The sequence below is a fragment of the Carcharhinus amblyrhynchos genome, chromosome 35 (assembly GCF_965287045.1).
Source record: "Carcharhinus amblyrhynchos chromosome 35, sCarAmb.v2.hapA, whole genome shotgun sequence".
In the NCBI taxonomy this organism is placed as follows: Eukaryota; Metazoa; Chordata; class Chondrichthyes; order Carcharhiniformes; family Carcharhinidae; genus Carcharhinus; species Carcharhinus amblyrhynchos.
In genome coordinates this window covers 7239459-7258762 of record NC_137358.1, presented here as the reverse complement: position 1 = coordinate 7258762, position 19304 = coordinate 7239459, and the positions used below count along the sequence as shown (strand labels likewise).

General features: G+C 46.7%; 1 protein-coding gene across 1 annotated transcript; it reads right to left on the bottom strand.

Moving 5' to 3' along the window:
* Positions 1-1624: 1624 nt before the first annotated feature.
* On the bottom strand, positions 1625-15615 carry LOC145361725 (ETS homologous factor-like). Its single transcript, XM_080217651.1, has 6 exons — positions 15426-15615; positions 13422-13595; positions 10233-10319; positions 7345-7431; positions 3957-4149; positions 1625-2428 (listed from the first exon to the last, which is right to left on the bottom strand). The coding sequence occupies exons 2-6, from the start codon at positions 13570-13572 to the stop codon at positions 2329-2331; spliced, it is 618 nt and encodes a 205-aa protein (XP_080073777.1). The 5' UTR covers positions 13573-13595; positions 15426-15615; the 3' UTR covers positions 1625-2328.
* Between the last annotated feature and the right edge of the window lie 3689 nt (positions 15616-19304).

Genomic DNA, 19304 nt, shown 5'->3' with positions numbered 1-19304 from the left:
AGCTCCAGCAACACTCAAGAAACCCAATATCAGGACAAAGCAACCCCACTTAATTAGCACGGTGGCACAGCAGTTAGCATTGCTACCTCACAGTGGCAGGGACCTGGGTTCGATTCTGGGCTTGAGTCACTGTCTGTGCAAAGTCTGCATGTTCTTCCCGTGTGTATGTAAGTTTTCTCTGGGAGCTCTAGCTTCCTCCCACAGTCCGAAAGACTTTTGATTTGATTTGATTTATTATTGGCACATGTATTAGCAGACAGTGAAAAGTATTGTTTCTTGTGCGCTATACAGACAAAAATACATACAGAAGGAAACAAGAGAGTGTAGATTGTAGTATTACAGTCATAGCTAGGGTGTAGAGAAAGATCAACTTAGTGCGAGGTAGGTCCATTCAAAAGTCTGATGGCAGCAGGGAAGAAGCTGCTCTTGTGTCAATTGGTACGTAACCTCAGACTTTTGTATCTTTTCTTCGAAGGTGGCAGAGAAAATGTCCGGGGTGCATGGGGTCCTTAATTATGCTGGCTACTTTGCTGAGGCAGTGGGAAGTGTAGACAGAGTCAATGGCTGTTTAGGTGCTTTGGCCAAGCTAAATTCTCTGAACAGGTGCCGGAGTGTGGCGTCTAGGGCATTTTTACAGTTACTTCATTTCCAGTGTTAATGTAAGCCGACTTGTGACATTAAAAAATGAACTTAAACTTAAACGTCCACCATCTCCAACATTCACTCCCTCTACTACCCTTGCTCAGCGGCAGCCACGCACCATCAACAAGAGGCACTGCAGCAGTTTGCCAAGACTCCTTCAACAGCACCTTCCAAACCCTTGGCCTCCATCACCTAGATGGGCAAGGGCATCAAGCACCTGGCAACACCACTACCTGGAGGTCCCCTTCCAAATCACGCACCATGCTGACTTGGAAATATGTCGCTGTTCTTTCACTGTCGTTGGTCGAACAGCGCTCTAACAGCACTGTGGGTGTACCTACATCACATGGACTGCCGTGTTCAAGAATGCGGCTCTCTTTCTGGCGCAACTAGGAATGCACAATAAATATGTTGACCTAGCCAGCGACAACCACGTCCCATGAAAGAATAAAAAAAAGTGGTATAAGAACAAATTTGGGGACCCTCATCTGTACATCAACTTCAATTAGCAGTCAAAGGATGGGCCAGTGCCCTCCTTGCTAAAGGACTGAAAACTAGTGCATAAGCAGAAAAATATTTGGATCTTTATCTCTAGGGGTTGGTCAGATCCAATCTTGAGTTATTTCAAGAAGAATATATTTTGTTTATTCACTTGTGGGACATGTGCATCGCTGGCTAGACCAGCATAGAGTTAAAGTTTATTTATTAGTGTCACAAGTAAGATTATATCAATACTGCAATGACGTTACTGTGAAAATCCCCTCGTCGCCACACTCTGGCATCTGTTCGTGTACATTGACGGAGAATTTAGCACAGCCAATGCACCTAACCAGCACGTCTTTCGGACTGTGGGAGGAAAACAGAGCACCCAGAGGAAACCCACGCAGACACGGGGAGAAGGTGCAGATTCCACACTGATAGTCACTCAAGCTGGGAATCGAACCCGGATCTCTGGCGTTGTGAGGCAGCATGCTAACCACTGTGCTACCCATTTATTGCCCATCTGTAGCTGCCCCTTGAGAGGGTGGTGGTGAAACGCTGATACAACTAAAAGACTTGTGATGCCCATATCAGAGGGCAGTTCAGATTCAACTGCATTGCTGTGGCTCTGGATTCACATGTAGGCCAGACCGGGTAAGGACGGCAGATTTCCTTCCCTAAAGGACATCAGTGAACCAGATGGGTTTTTTCAACAATCGACAGTGGTTTCATGGTCATCAGTAAATTCTTCATTCCAGATATTTTTGAGTGAATTCAAATTCCACCATCTGCCATGGCGGGATTTGAACCCGGGTCCACTGAACATTAGTTTCTGAATTAACAGTCTAGTGATAATACCACGAGGCCATCGCCTCCCCTGAATTCAGCACAACGGTCCCAGCCTTAATGGATTGGATTATGAGCACAAGTTGCATAAACATGTCTTGTGGCTCTTCTGACACAGATAGTTGAGGGGGGATCTAATCACGGTCTTGGAAATCAGGTTTCAGATGTTGTGGATTCAGGGCCATGCTCGTTAGTCTTGCCGGTACCTTCCAATGTGGTTAAGTCCCAATGTTCCCAGACTGTACTTTGGCTGAGGGATGTAGGAATTTCTTCATTCACGATCGACTGAGTGGGGTCACTTCATGTTATCATTGATGTTGGGGAAAGGGTTCATCGAAGGTCCCAGCCTTGCTCGTGTGTTTACAGACACCCAGGTTCCTTCCACCCATACGACTTTGCACCAAATTTGTACGTCAGTCTGCCATCCACGCGTTCCAGTATCCCGGTTTTGTAATAGTGTCTAAGGCAAAGGGGAGTGAAAAAAACATTACACTTGAACTCAGAATGAATGAGTCAAATTAATTTGGTTAAATCCTAAACACCTCGAATGAAAAACAAAATATTTACGTTCAAGCGGCATGGTGGCACACTGGTTAGTTCAGCTGCTTCACAGCGCCAGGGACGTAGGTTCAATTCTGGTCGTGGGTCACTGTCCGTTTGGAGGTTGCACATTCTCCCCATGTCTGTGTGGGTTTTCTCTGGGTGGTCCAGTTTCCTCCCACAGTACAGAGAAATGCAGGTCAGGTGGATTGGCCATGCTAAATTACCCCTTAGTATCCAAAGATGTGCAGGTTAGGTGAATTGGTCATGCTAAATTGTCCCTTAGTGTCCCAAAATGTACAGGTTAGGTGAATTGGCCATGCTAAATTGCTCCTTAGTGTCCAAAGATGTACAGGTTAAGGAGATTGGCCTTGCTAAATTGCCCCTTCGTGTCCAAAGATTTTTTAATTCATTGGTGGGACATGGGCATTGCTGGCTAGGCCAGCATTTATTGCCCATCCCTAGTTGCCCTTGGAGGGCAGTTGAGAGTCAACCACTTTGATGTGGCTCTGGAGTCACATGTCAGCCAGACTAGGTAAGGACCATAGATTTTCTTCCCTAAGGGGAATGAGATGGGTTTTTCTGACAATCGACAATGGTTTCACGGTCATCAGTAGATTCTTAATTCCAGATATATTTTATGGAATTCAAATTCCACCATCTGCTGTGGCAGGATTTGAACCCGTGTCCCCAGAACATTAGCTGAGTTTCTAGACTAATAGTCTGGCAATAATGCCATTAGGAAATCATCTCCCCATAGATGTGCAGGTAGGTGGATTGGCCGTGCTAATTGCCCCTTAATGTCCCAAGGTAAGTGAGTGAGATCAGGTTCTATTCACAAACAGGGCATATAAAGTCACAAACTCAATTTACAAAATAATGGTTGGAGTGTGAGTCTTTACAGGTAATCAAGTCTTAAAGGTTTGGACAGTGTGAGTGGAAAGAGGGTTAAACATAGATTAAAGAGATGTGTATTGTCTCCAGCCAGGACTTGCACCCACTTACCTGTGCAAGTCTTTGTACACCTGCTACACATCTTTGGACACTAAGGGACAATTTTACTACCAAATAATCTTTTGGACTTTAACCTGGTGTTGTGAGACTTCTTACTTGGATTACTAGCCCAGTTGCATGACCACTACACCATCCTGCCCCAGTGATAATTGGGGGATATGTGTTGGTGATCTAAGATTTCCAGTTTAATAACTTGCTTAATATTCAGTGAAAAGTCAATAGATTTGGATACCAATCCCACTCATTTTCTGCGACCTAGCTTGTATTTCCCTCTTTCTAAGTCAGGTAGAAAAGTGAAGGGACCTGTGGGGTAGAATGGAAGCTGGTTATTATTGGGAGAGGGTGGTGGAGAGGGGAGGTAAAATGTGGCTGAGTGTGTCCACTCAGAGATGGGGGGTTGGTGGGGGTGGGGCGCGATGAATCTGAACTTCTACCTTAATGCTCGACTCAGCTTCTCGTAGTTCATTCCTTTATTATTTTTCTTGTTTCCCCACAGCTGGGCAAAGACATTACTCTTGACGACGCGAAAGATTCCCGCTCGCCTGTCCTCCCATTGCAAGATGCCCTGGTTCTCCCTGGGACTCAGCAGCAGGTCGCGGACGAACTCCCACAGGTGAATGCTTTGCCCTGTTCGAGTTTTCGATGCAGAATGATTGAACGGATGGGAAGAAAACAAACTCCATTTTACTCATTAATGTGATTTCCTTCACACCCTCAGCAATCCTAATGGCCAATGAAACCTTTTAGAATCCGCAAGTGCCAAAGGAGGCCATTTGGCCCATTCGGTCTGCACCTTATCTGCAAAACAGCATTTTACTCAGGCCCATCCAAATCCTGTAAATCCCTGCATTTGCCCTGCTAATCCCCCTAACCTGCACATTTTTGGATACTAAGGGGCAATTTACCATGACCAATCCACCTAACCTGCACATTTTTGGATACTAAGGGGCAATTTACCATGGCCAAGCCACCTAACCTACACATCTTTGGACACTGAGGGACAATTTACCATGGCCAATCCACCTAACCTACACATCTTTGGACACTAAGGGGGCAACATACAATGGCCAATCCCCCTAATTTACACATCTCTGGACAGTAAGGGGAAATCTGGCATAGTCAATCTCCTACACATCTTTGGTGTATAGGAGGAAACTGCAGCACCTGGAGGGAACACATGCAGACACGGGGAGAATGTGCACAGACAGTCAATGAGGTCGGAATCAAACCCAGGTCCCTGGCACTGTGAGGCAGATAAGATAACTCTTCAAATCTCCAACCTGCTCAACCTTTCCTCATTAGAAAAACCCCTTCATCCCGGGAGTTAGCCCAGTGAAGCTTCTCTGATGGGTCTCTAATGCAGAGAGGCCGAGTGGTTTGGGGAGGGGAGCCCTCGGCAGCTGAAGACACGGCCATCAGCGATGGCGTGATCGGAGCTTTTGGGTGGGGCTGGGTGGTGCAAGAGGTTAGTTCTGATGAAGCATCAACTCATTTCTTCTCCTGCTCCCTGACTTGCTGAGTATTTCCTGCATTTTCTGTGCTTGGTTTTTATGTGAGATTGTATTTGCAGGATTGCAGAGAAGTGGAAGGAATGGGGACATAGGAAGCAATGAGACCTAGGGGGGTGTTTTGAGAATAGGAGTCAGAGATTGAGGCGTTAAAGTTCTCCTGAGACAGCACAGATCAGGAATGATCGGAGCATTTGCACTGGGGACTGTTGTGATTCTCTGGGTTCGAAGAAATCTGGATAATCGCCATGAACTCACTCCAACCTGATTTTTTTTTATTCATTCCTGGGACATGGGCGTTGCTGGCTGGGCGGCTTTTATTGCCCATCCCTAGTTACCTGAAGGCAGTTGAGAGTCAACCACATTGCTGTGGCTCTGGAGTCACATGTAGGCCAGACCCCATTTGGAGTATTGTGAGCAGTTTTGAGCCCCGTATCTAAGGAAGGATGTGCCGGCCTTGGAAAGGGTCCAGAGGAGGTTCACAAGAATGATCCCTGGAATGAAGAGCTTGTTGTATGAGGAACGGTTGAGGACTCTAGGTCTGTACTTGTTGGAGTTTAGAAGGATGAGGGGGATCTTATCTTGGTTAGAGTGGACGTGGAGAGGATGTTTCCACTCGTTGGAAAAACTAGAACCAGAGGGCACAACCTCAGGCTAAAGGGACGATCCTTTAAAACAGAGATGAGGAGGAGTTTCTTCAGCCAGAGAGTGGTGAATCTGTGGAACTCTTTGCCGCAGAAGGCTGTGGAGGCCAGGTCATTGAGTGTCTTTAAGACAGAGATAGATAGGTCATTGATTAATAAGAGGATCAGGGGTTATGGGGAAAAGGCAGGAGAATGGGGATGAGAAAGATATCAAGCATGATTGAATTGCAGAGCAGAGTCAAAGGGCTGAATAGCCTAATTCTGCTCCTATGTCTTATGGGTAAGGATGGCAGATTTCCTTCCCTAAAGGACATCAGTGAACCAGATGGGTTTTTACCAACAATCGACAATGGTTTCATAGCCATCAGTAGATTCTTAATTCCAGATATTTTTTATTGAATTCAAATTCCACCATCTGCCGAGGCGGGATTTGAACCTGGGTCCCCGGAACGTTAGTTGAGTTTCTGGATTAATAATCTCGTGATAATATCATTAGGCCATTACCTTCCCCTAACTTCGGCACTACGATCCCAGCCTTAATAGGTTGGATTATGAGGGCAAGTTGCGTAAACATGACTTGTGGGTCATATGATGTGGACAGTTGAGAGGGGAATCTAATCAAAGTCTTGAAAGTCATTAAGGAGCCGTTGGTGTAGATACAGAGGCGGAGATTTTCCGGCACTTGCCACTGGTGGGATCTTCCAGTCAGGGTTCCGCCCATGGTAATTTACCCTCTCCGCTGGCAGGCAAGACCCCGTGGACTTCTGTGGGACAGGAAGTCCCCTCCACCAACTAATTAGTGAACCAGAGGGGTTTTCTGACAATCGACAAGGCAGATGGTGAAATCTGAATTCAATAAAAAACATCTGGAATTAAGACTGGGTAAGGATTACAGATTTCCTTCCCTAAAGGACATTAGTGAACCAAATGGGTTTTTCTGACAATCGACAATGGGTCATCAGTAGATTCTTCCGGATATTTTTTACTGAATTCAAATTCTACCAGCTGCCAGGTCCCAGAACATTCGCTGAGTTATAGAATCATAGAGTCATAGAGGTTTACAGCAGGCCCTTCGGCCCAACTTGTCCATGCCTCCCTTTTTTTAAACCCCTAAAAGCTAATCCCAATTGCCTGCATTTGGCTCATATCCCTCTATACCCATTTTACCCATGTAACTATCTAAATGCTTTCTAAAAGACGAAATTGTACCGCCTCTACGACTACCTCTGGCAGCTCGTTCCAGACACTCACCACCCTCTGTGTGAAAAAATTGCCTCTCTGGACAGTTCTGTATCACTCACCTTAAACCTATGCCCTTTAGTTTTAGACTTTTGGGAAAAGATATTGACTATCGAGCTGATCTATGCCCCTCGTTATTTTGTAGACCTCTATAAGATCACCCCTTAGTCATCTACGGTCCAGAGGAAAAAATTAAACATTAGCTTTGGATTCCAGATCTTTTCAAATCTATTAACTGAATTTTAAAATTCACCAGCTGCTATGGTAGGATTTAAACCCATATCTCCAGATCACTAGCCTGGGCTTCTGGATTAGTAGTCCAGTGACGCTACCACTAGGCCACCCTCTTCCCTGTTTCTGGATTAATAGTCTGGCAATAATACCACCAGACCATCGCCTCCCCTCAATGGATCATTATCGAATCCGCTTACCTTGCTTGTGCCATCTCATCCTCTGGTTTGAAGGTTTCTCTTGAAGTTTCACATCTGTGTTGTATTTGATTTTACTGGGAGACATCACTGTCACATAGGTGAAAAAAATAAACACAGAGGCATCAATTAGTGATGAGGAAGGGTTTGATTTATCCTGTGTGCCAGTGATGGGCAACCTTGGCTAGTGAGAGGGCGGCATGAGTGGCCCTCCTCCATCTCAGTGGGACGTTAATGGGCTAACCATGACCCCGTGAGTTAGATAAAGTACAGGTCGAATATTTCATAATGACTTATAAAAAGTGCTTTATTGTTTCTATATTAATGGAACTCTCATCAACTTCAAGTGATAAAAACAAAAGAAATACTGACACTTTGGTCACAGTGGGGGGGCACGGCTCTCACAGTCAGTGTTGTGAGCAATCCACACACACCTCATTTCACTCGCCCATGCTTTATGTGCGAATCACTTCATTTGATTTATTACTGTCACATGAATTAGCATACAGTGAAAAGTATTGTTTCTTGCGCGCTACACAGACCAAGCATATCATTCGTGGAGAAGGAAAGGAGAGGATGCAGAATGTATGTTACAGTCATTGCTAGAGTGTAGAGAAAGATCAACTTAATGCAAGGTAGGTTCATTCAAGAGTCTGACGGCAGCAGGGAAGAAGCTGTTTCTGAGTCGGTTGGTACGTGACCTCAGACTTTTGTATCTTTTTCCTACTGGAAGAAGTTGGAAGAGCGTTGATGAAACTCTACCACCCTGCCTGCCATTGAATTGGAGCGGGCAAGGGGCCAATGATGGAAATGTCCGTTGACATCAGGCAGGACTTTCTGGTCTTGCTTGAGCAATGTCATAAAATCCCGCCCATAATGTCCGGGGGTGAAGGGGGGGGGGTCCTTAATTATGCTGGCTGCTTTTCTGAGGCAGCAGGAAGTGTAGACGGAATCAGTGGATGGGAGGCTGGTTTGTGTGATGGATTGGGCTTCGTTCATGACCCTTCAGTCACACCGGTGGGAAAAAAACTACATGGACGGGAACAGCAGAATGTGGCAACTCTGCGCATGGGTCAACAGTCAACAAAGTGTCTCGTGAGTCCACAGTCTGAACCCAGATGGGCCACATGTGGCTCCCTGGCCGCAGGTTACCCACTGCTGTTGTACGCCAGTGCCCATTAGTAGGAACTGGACTGGGGTCTGCCTGGATTGATTCCCAGGTCTGGGTGATGCAGGGGAGGAGATGAAGTGGAGGAGGTGGTGTGAGAAACACTGCGGGTTTTGGGTAATGTATGGGAGAAGCACAATGTGGGCGCTGTTACGTATGGCTGATCATCCAATTCAACAGCCTGATCCCACCCTGACCCCCATATCCTTTGATCCCCTGTGTCTCAAGTGCTATATCTAACTGCTTCTTGAAAACATTCAATATTTTGGCCTAATTACTTCCTGTGGTAGTGAAATCCACAGGCTCCCCACTCTCTGGGTGAAGAAATTTCTCCTGATCTCTGTCCTAAACATTCAGCCTTGTGTCCTTAGACTGTGACGCCTGGTTCTGAACACCCCCACCATCAGGAACATCCTTCCTGCATCTATCCTGTCTAGTCCTGTCGGAATTTTATAAGTCTCTATGAGATCTCTCACTATTCTTCTGAACTCCACGAAAACAATCCTAACCGGCTCAATTTCTCCTCATGTGTCAGTCCCGGCATCCCAGGAATCAGTCTAGTAAACCTCTGCTGCGCTCCATCTAGAGCAAGAACATCCTTCCTCAGGTAAGGAGACCAAAACTGCAGACTGTTGACTCTTGGCACAGTGGTTAGCATTGCTGCCTCTCAGTGCCAGGGACCCGGGTTCGATTCCTGGCTTGGGTCACTGTGTGGAGTTTGCACGTTCTCTCTGTGTCTGCATGGGTTTGCTCTGGTTTCCTCCCACAGTCCGAAAGACGTGCTGGTTAGGTGCATTAGCCATGCTAAATTACTCCTTAAGAGTAATGAGTAACTTATGTTCTTACGTTCCTCAGTGTACCTGAACAGGCGCTGGAGTGTGGTGACCAGTGGTTTTCAGAGCAACTTCATTGCAGTGTTAATGTAAGCCTACTTGTGACACTAATAAATAAACATAAAACTTGAACATAATTTCTTCTTGAAGTCACACAATGTTTTGGCCTCATCTATTTTCTGTGGTAGTGAATTCCACAGATTCACTACTTCTCACTTTGTCAGAGTGTGACAATTAGGGGATTTTCACAGTAATTTCATTGCAGTGTTTACAGAATATCTACAGTGCAGAAGGAGGCCATTCAGCCCATTGAGTCTGCACCGACAACAATTTTACCCAGGCCCTATCCCCGTAACCCCACATATAAAATTTTAAAGTTTAATTATTAGTCACAAGTAAGGTTCACATTAACACTGCAATGAAATTACTGCAAAATTCCCCTAGTCGCCACACTGTGGCGCCTGTTCGGGTCAGTGCAGCACGCCTAACCAGCACGCCTTTGGGACTGTGGGAGGAAACTGGAGCGCCCGGAAGAAACCCATGTAGACACGGGGAGCACGTGCAGACTCTGCACAGACAGTGACCCAAGCTGGGAATCAAACCCGGGTCTCTGGCGCTGTGAGGCAGCAGTGCTAACCATTGTGCCGCCCCTGCCACCGTGTCAATTTAAGCCTACTTGTGACACGAATAAATAAACTCTTAACTGCCCTCTGAAATGGCCCCCTGTTCAGGGGGCAGTTAGGGACGGGCACCAAGTGCTGGTCTTTCCCACACTGCATGAAAGCAGAGGGAAAAGGAACCGTAAGGGGCTGAACTCTGCGCTGGAGGTGACCACGCTTTGATTCCGGGTCGAAGCTCTTTTTAAAGCAGTGTAAATCCTGTATACTTACGAAAATCAATGCTGGGCAGAACTGGTTTAACAGGGAGGCCTGGTTGCTTGGTATTGCTGTCATATGTTGTCACGCTTGCTAGCAAGTCTGAAAATGAAGCAGGAAACAATGCAGGCGTCAAGTTACACTGCCAGCACCTTAACACTGACAGCCCAGTCCGGTACACACAATGTTGCAGATCCTGGAACTCCGAAATAATAAACAAGGACAACCCAGCAGGTGCGGCAGCCACTGTTGTGAGAGAAACAGAGTTAACGTCTCAGGTCCGTGTGACTTCTTCAGCAGAAGATTTTCTGAAAAAGAGTCATACGCACTCGAAATGTTAACTTTTTCTCTCATCGTTGACGCTGCCTGACCGGCTGAGGTTCCCCCCGCTGCTTTTTGTTTTAGTTTTGGTACACGTTCTCAGAGACACTGCAACAGTGCAGCACTGTACTGAGAATCATAGAATGCCTACAGTGCAGAAGGAGGCCATTTGACCCATCGAATCTGCACTGACTCTCCAACAGAGCATCTTATCCAGGCTCTATCCCCACAATCTCATGTATTTCCCCCGCTAATTCCCTTGACCTATATATCTTGGACACTAAGGGGTAATTTAGCATGCCCACTCCACCTAACTGCACATCTTTGGATACTAAGGGCAATTTAGCATGGCCAATCCACCGAACTGCACATCTTTGAGCACTAAGGGGCAATTTCACATGGCCAATCCACCTAACTGCACATCTTTGGACACTAAGGGGCAATTTAGCGTGGCCAATCCACCTAATCTACACCTCTTTGGACACTAAGGGGCAATTTAGCATGCCCATTCCACCTAACTGCACATCTTTGAGCACTAAGGGGCAATTTAACATGGCCAATCCACCTAACTGCACATCTTTGAACACTAAGGGGCAATTTCACATGGCCAATCCACCTAACTGTGCATCTTTGGACACTAATGGACAATTTAGCGTGGCCAATCCACCTAATCTACACCTCTTTGGACATTAAGGGGCAATTTAGCATGGCTACTCCACCTAACTGCACATCTTTGGATACTAAGGGCAATTTAGCGTGGCCAATCCACCTAAGCTGCACATCTTTGGATTGTGGGAGAAAACTGGAACACTCAGAGGAAACCCAAGCATGGAAAATGTGCAGACTCCACACAGTCACCAAACCCTGGACTCAAAGCCAAGTAACTATGTGTGCGGAGTTTGCACGTTCTCCTGTGTCGGCGTGGGTTTCCTCTGGTTTCCTCCAACAGTTCAAAAGACGTCCTGGTTAGGTGTATTGGCTGTGCTAAATTCTCCCTCAGTGCACCCGAACAGGCAGCGGAGTGTGGCGACTAGGAGGATCTTCATTGCGGCATTAACGTAAGCCTACTAGTGACAATAATAAATAAACTGTCTCCCCACGAGTAGAATTAAATACCTTTAATGCAGTTTGAATATTTCACAGCGAGTTTTGGAAAATGCTTAATCACTCATATATTCAGAGAAATGTTATTAAAGTCAAATGGCTGAAAACAAGGTAAATATTTACCCTTACCTTACTCCCCGCAGAGGGAGTGTGTGGAGCACACAGTTAGTGTTGTGTGTAATTAGCACGCATCACACATCTCAATTTATACGCCCTTGCTTCATGTGCACATTGCCTAAGTAACGCTGGTGGGAAATAAACCACGCGGATGGAAACCAGCAGAATCCGGCAACACTGAGCTTGGGCAATGAACTATCTCGTAGGCCTGACTCAGAACCCGGATGGGCCACATGTGATCTCCCCCTCGTCCCCTGGAGTCCCAGGTCACCCCAACACTCCCCTGGCTCTTCAACACGAAAGGTTTCCTCACCTCATTTTTGGATCCATTGTAGACTCTTCACTAAGGGACTGTATTGACTTTTCATTGGCATAATCCTACAGTGCAGAAGGAGGCCGTTCGGCCCATCATGCCTGCACCAACCCTCTGACGGAGCACATTGCCCAGGTTCTAACCCCGTAACCCCACTTATTTATCCCGTTAATCCACCTGATGTGCACATTTTTGGACACCAAGGGGCAATTTAGCATGACCAATCCTAACCTGCACATCTTTGGACATGAAGGGGCAATTTAGCATAGCCAATCCACCTAACCTGCACATCTTTTGGACTGTGGGAAGAAAGCAGAGCACCCGGAGGAAACTCACGCAGACACGGGGAGAATGTACAAACCCCAAACAAGCAGTCGCCCAAGGCCGGAATTGAACCTGGGTCCTCAGAGCTGTGAGGCAGCAATGCTATCCACCGTTCTATCTACAAAGTGTCACTGTGCCTCCCTCCAATGCAAGATAGCTGTGCAAATGGCCGCTGATTTCTGGTCTGCGCAGGCACATTGGGGTCCATGCATCCACAGTAAACCAATGTCATTGCTCTGCTACATGCGGCACCAGCCTATCAGTATCCCTGTGTGTATGCGCCACTTGTATCATCGCGAACACGCACAGTGATGCCAGTATGCCCACGTGTAATGGCGTGCCATTAATGGTGCTGTCCAGGAGCTGGTACTTGTGAGATCCCCATTTATCTTTTCACTAGTCACTGGGGTTGATTGAAAACCTGCCACAATGCATCCACTTATTCCACGTGGACCAGTGACACACTTTGTCCAGAGCACCCCACGCACTGCAAGACAATCACGGTGGCAGAGAGGTTAGCTCTGCTGCCTCACAGCGCCAGGGACCTGGGTTCGATTCTGGCCCGCGTCACCATCTGTGCCGAGTCTGCACATTCTCCCCGTGTCTGTGTGGGTTTCCTCCGGGTGCTCTGGTTTCTTCCCACAGTCTGAAAGAAGTGCTGGTTAGAGCACATTGGCCATGCTAAATTTTCCCCCAGTGTACCCGAACAGGCACCGGGTGTGGCGACTAGGGGACTTTCACAGTAACTTCAGGGCAGCACAGTGGTTAGTGCTGTTGCCTTACAGCACCGAGGACTTGGGTTCGACTCCTGGCCTCGGGTCACCATTAGTGCAGAGTCTGCATGTTCTCCCTGTGTCTGCATGGGTTTCTCCTGGGTGCTCCGGTTTCCTCTGACAGCCTGAAAGGCATGCTGGTTAGGTGCATTGACCCGAACAGGCGCCGTAGTGTGGCGACTAGGGGATTTTCACAGTAACTTCATTGTGGTGTGAACGTGAACCTCCTTGTGACTAATAAATAAACTTTACCTTTGAAGGTGTTGTGTTCTGTGGAAAGATGACAATCCCTCATTTCCAGTGAATCTTGTTCCATTGCAGGATGAAAAGGAGTGGGGATGAATGGGAAGAAGAATTCTGTGTCGCCAACTCCATGGAAAATATCGGGCCGTTCATACACCATAGGTTTGGACAGGACAGTGAACACTGTGGAGAAGAGACAGCAGGAGGAATCAGGTGGGATATCATTGTCTTTGCCCTCTGGATCTTCTCTCTTATTCAAAATACTGGCTTGTGCTGGAGTACTGTGTACAGTTTTGGTCTCCTTACTTGATATGATTTGATGTGATTTATTATTCTCACATGTATTAACACACAAGTGTTTCTTGCACACTATACAGACAAAGCATATTCATAGAGAAGGAAAGGAGAGGGTGCAGAATGTAGTGTTACAGTCATAGCTAGGGTGTAGAGAAAGATCAACTTAATGCAAGGTAAGTCCATTCAAAGGTCTGATGGCAGCAGGGAAGAAGCTGTTCTTGAGTCGATTGGTGCATGATCTCAGACTTTCCCGACGGAAGAAGGTGGAAGAGACAATGTCTGGAGTGGTTGGGTTCTTAATTATGCTGGCTGCTTTGCCGAGGCAGCAGGAAGTGTGGACAGAGTCGATGGATGGGAGGCTGGTTTGCATGATGGATTGGGCTACATTCACAACTCTTTGTAGTTCCTTGTGGTCTTGGGCCTCTAAATAAGGGGGAGTAGATATGGGACTGAGTTGAGGATGAACTTCTTCATCCAAAGGGTCGTGAATCTGTGGAATTCCCTGCCCAGTGAAGCAGTTGAGGCCACCTCATTGTATGTTTTTAAGGCAAAGATAGATAAATGTTTGAATAGTAAAGGAATTAAGGGTTATGGTGAGCGGGCGGATAAGTGGAGCTGAGGTCACAAACAGATCAGCCATGATCTTACTGAATGGCGGAGCAGGCTTGAGGGTCCAGATGGCCTACTCCTGCTCTGAGTTTTTATGTTCTTATATGATCCCAAGATTCTCCTAAGTGGCCACCTTTCATATTTTGGGAAACATTGTTAAGCCGATTCTGCTGCCTAACTCTCTCCTAGGCCAACAGACCAGCAATCTAACACGGGATCTTTCAGTGTGTACAGTGCCTTATCCACTAATCCATCTGGGTGCCATAATACAAAATCTTTACATTACAGAAATGGACCATTTGGCCCATGTGGTCTACCCTGGTCTTCATGCTGTACACAAGCTTCCTCCCACCTCTCTGCACTTAGCCCTGGTTAGGTGCATTGACCCGAACAGGCACCAGAATGTGGCAACTCGGGGAATTTCACAGTAACTCCATTGCAGTGTTAATGTAAGACTTACTTGTGACAATAATACACATGCTTTGAACATTTAAAAGACATTTGGACAGGTAGATGGATGGGAAAGGTTTAGAGGGAAATGGGCCAAATGCAAGAAAATGGGACTAGTTCAGCTTCGGAAACTATGTACATGGGTAAGATGGATATAAAGGGGTATGGGCCAAACATGGGCAATTGGGACTAGCTCAGTGGTTAAAATAAAGGGGCAGCATGGACAAGTTGGGCCGAAGGGCCTGTTTCCATGCTCTGTGACACTGCAAAAGGAATTATTAAAAGAAATACTAGTTGGTTTACCTGTTCCATTGGCAGCGGTGGTTATGTTGCTATGATTATCCAGTGTGCAGTGACTGGAGAACGCTGAAGGTCGCTGGCAATACATTTCACCTCCTCATGTGTCCCAGTCTGTGGATCCGTAAGGTCCAGCAACGCGACCGACAGAATTACAAATCTCGCCTCCAGATGCCAGAGAATTGAGCCGCTGGGAGACAATAGCTGACCCCTGGGTGGCAACCTTTGGGAATATCCCTACTTGTGATTACTTGTGGGTGTGACAGTGAGAGAGAGAGAAAAAAAGAATGCGTATGCTCTGGCTTTAGCAGATTCTTTCCCTGCGAGGCTGAGGTTTTCTCTGGACTGAAGCCAACTCACCTGTACGGAGAACGGGTTTAACATCTCACTCATTCTTGTGGTGGCAACATGATGCCGACAATGGGCATTCTAATCTCACGCTGGGGTCACTTGGGGAAGGGGGCTAGCAACGCACACCCACTGTCAGGGGAAGAAACTGGGAGGGAACATTGGAAAGGGGAACTACATATTTAATTATTCTGACCTTCTTCTTGGGCTTTGAGTGGTGGTGACAATGCTTCCTGAGGGTGGGGCTGGCTGCACCTTCCAACAGAAAGACATCTTGATTGGGTTGCCAAAATAAACACTGGTCTATTCGGTCCATCACACTAGCTCCTTCCTCATACCATGTATAATGGACCGTATAATTGGCTCTACCCACTCATTTCTCTCCTAGAATGGAAACCTGTACAAAAATAGGCGACCAAAAAAATTCATTAAGTGAAGCTACTGGTTATTCCCTCTCCCCTAGCCCTTCGTGAAAGTGGGACTGAGGGTTACAGAGATCTTTAACAAAACTGATTTTGAGGCAAAGTTGTTTATTTATTTATTAGTGTCACAAATCGGCTTACATTAACACTACAATGAAGTTACTGTGAAAAATCCCCCACGTCGCCACACTCTGGCACCTGTTCGGGTACACTGAGATAGAATTTAGCACGGCCAATGCACCCTAATTAGCACGTCTTTCAGACTATGGGTGGAAACCAGAGCACCCGGAGGAAACACACGAATGCACGGGAAGAATGTGCAAATTCCGCACAGACAGTAACTCAAGTTGGGAATCGAACCCGGGTCCCTGCCGCTGTGAGGCAGCAGTACTAATCGCTGTGCCACCATGCCATCCAGTTTGAGGAGAAGCTCAACTGCATTCCTGCAATTCACAGAATCCCTACAGTGCAGAAGGAGGCCATTTGGTCCATCAAGTCTGCACCGACAACAATCCCACATAGGTCCTACCTCTGTAACCCCATGCATTTATCCAGCTGGTACCCCTGACACTAATGGGCAATTTAGCACAGCCAATGCACCTAACCCACACGTCTGTGGACTATGAGAATGAACCAGAGCACCTGGGGGAAACCCATGCAGACATGGGGAGAATGTGCAGACTCCACAGAGATGGTGACCCAAGGCTGGAATTGAACCGGGTCCCTGGCACTGTGAGGCAGCAGTGTTAACCACTGTGTCATTGTGCCATTGGGGAGGACTGCCCGCCACTGGAGTCATAGCAGGTTGGGGAGGGGTGAGGGGGTCAGGGGGGGAATCATGCAAAGGTCTGTTGACCTTGGATGCAAGTTTTTGGTTTTAGGGAGAGGGCGGCTGGTAAACACCCCTGGGGTCAACAAACAGCACGGAGGGAAATTCCACATGGACACTATGTAGGTGCATAGCTGATGGGCTGAATGGACGTTGTTTGCTTCACATTTTCTTACCTCAACTTCACTGTGTTTCCCCCCAGTCTTCTTCAATATGGCAAGTATTTTTCCCACCAGAAAAGGGGCGGCATGGTGGCACAATGGTTAGCACTGCTGCCTCACAATGCCAGGGACCCAGTTCAATACCCAGCTTGGGTCACTGTCTGTGCATAATTTGCACATTCTCCCCGTGTCTGCGTGGGTTTCCTCCAGGGCTCTGTTTCCTCCCAGTGTCTGAAAAATGTGTTGGTTAGGGTGCATTGGCCATGCTAAATTCTCCCTCAGTGTACCCGAACAGGCGTGTGGCATCCAGAATATTTTCAGAGTAACTTCATTGCAGTGTTGATGTAAGCCTACTTGTGACAATAATAAACTTTAAAACTTAAACTTAATTGTTGGAAAAAACCCATCTGGTTCATTAGTGTCCCTTTAGGGAAGGAAATCTGCCGTCCCTTGCCTGGTCTAACCTACATGTGACTCCACAGCTACTGCAATGTGGTTGACTCTCAACTGCCCTCTGTACAAGGGCAACTAGGGATGGGCAATAAATGCAGCCCAGCCAGTGACACCCATGTCCCATGAATGAATAAAAAACTGTTTTGATCTCCATATATATTTACATAGGAGGTGTTATAGTGAATGTTTACTACATTCGTCCCTGAGCTTATCCTATGATGAAATGTTAATGTGAAGGAGAATGTTATTTTAAAACTAGTTTTGGGGTTTATTGTGAAATTTTGTGAAGCAGGCTTGTGGCTGTGTATTTACATGTGTGTGTGTTTATGAGTGTGTGTTTGTGTGTGTGTGTGTGTGTAAAATTTAATTAGACTGAGAACAATTGGGCTGCAAGATTTAGACCATCAAAGAGGTATAGGTGTGAAACTCTTGCGCCTTAAATAAATGTGGCCAAATTGAATTTTCTGCAAGTAAGTAAGCTAAGGACCGAAATTTGCATGAGGAGATAAAGAAGGTTTTTTGTGTTCAGATGTTAAACTTTATAGGGAAATGAAAAGGAGCTTACAACTTAGAAAAGGTCAAAAGGCAAGATTAGAAAAATTATTTTACCCAAAGGTTGAAGCAGCAGAGAGAACATAAAATATTTTAATAAAGTGGGTTTCAAGGAAGCATAAAAACAATGGAATGAAGCTGATCAGGAAAAAGAAATAATTTAGAGAAGATGTGAGAGATGTGTATGGAGTGGCCATGTAAGAGTTCCTGGTGTGGTTCTCTGTGCTGGGAAAAGAACTGTGAAGAAGCAAAGAGAGGCATGGTGGGCACAGTGCCTAGTACTGTGCCTCATAGCGCCAGGGACCTGGGTCTGAATCCCAGTTTGGGTCACTGTCTTTGTGGAGTTTGCATGTTCTCCCTGTGTCTGCGTGAGTTTCCTTCAGGTGCTCTGGTTCCCTCCCACAGTCTGAAAGACTGTGCAGGTTAGGTGGGCTGACCATACTGAATTGCCCCTTAGTGTCAGGGCGATTAGCAGTATTTATGGGGATAGGGCCTGAGTGGGATTGTTGTTGGTGCAGGCTCGATGGGCTGAATGGCCTCCTGCTGCACTGTAGGGATTCTATGATTCCCAGCTCATCCAAAAGTGTCTGCTTTTCAGATTGTTTTCAAATTTCTTGAACTTCAGTGGCAGAGTGGGAGTGGGTGAGAAGACCTCTGACCTACTTTCCATATTGTGGAGATGCTGGCATTGGACCAGGGTGGGCACAGTAAGTAGTCTCACAACACCAGGTTAAAGTCCAACAGGTTTATTTGGTAGCATGAACTTTCGGAGCACTTCTCCTTCATCAGGTGAGAGTCGTACCCCCTGTATGACTCACTCCTGATGAAGGAGCAGCACTCTGAAAGCTCGTGCTACCAAATAAACCTGTTGGAATTTAACCTGGTGCTGTGAGGCTTCTTACTATACTTTCTGTAGAACAACAGTGAGTTTGCCTTGTGGTTATATTCCTGGATTTTATTGGAGGGATGTTTAGCAAGAGGGGATGAGTTGGGAGAAAGGATGGGGGGAGGGTGAGTAGGTGATGGGGGAGGGGTTGGGGCAAGGGGCTGAGGGAGGAGAGGGGCATGAAGGGAGGGGTTAGATTAGGAAAAGGGTGTGAGCGAGGTTTTGGGGGAGTGGGTGGGACTGAGATACATCAAGGCGTAAAATGGGGGAGGAGGTGGGAAATGGGAGTTAAAGTTTATTAGTCACAAGTAGGCTTACTGTAACACTGCAATGAAGTTACAGTGAAAATCCCCCAGTCGCCACACTCCGGCGCCTGTTTAGATACACTGAGGGAGAATGTAGCATGACCAATGCACCCTAACCAGCATGCCTTTCGGATTGTGGGAGGAAACTGGAGCATCCGGAGGAAACCCACGTAGAACACAGGGAGAACGTACAAACTCCACACAGCCAGTGACTCAAGCTGGGAATTCAACTGTGAGGCAGCAATGCCAAGGGGCAGAGGGGTGGGGGTTATGGAAATGGTGT

Coding starts and splice junctions, on each gene's coding strand:
- LOC145361725 (XM_080217651.1), bottom strand. CDS start 13,572: ATGGTGTATGAACGGCCCGATATTTTCCATGGAGTTGGCGACACAGAA. Junction 10,320..13,421: donor AGAACACAACACCTTCAAAG/GTAAAGTTTATT, acceptor CTTCATTTTCAG/ACTTGCTAGCAAGCGTGACA. Junction 4,150..7,344: donor GATGAGATGGCACAAGCAAG/GTAAGCGGATTC, acceptor AAACTCGAACAG/GGCAAAGCATTCACCTGTGG.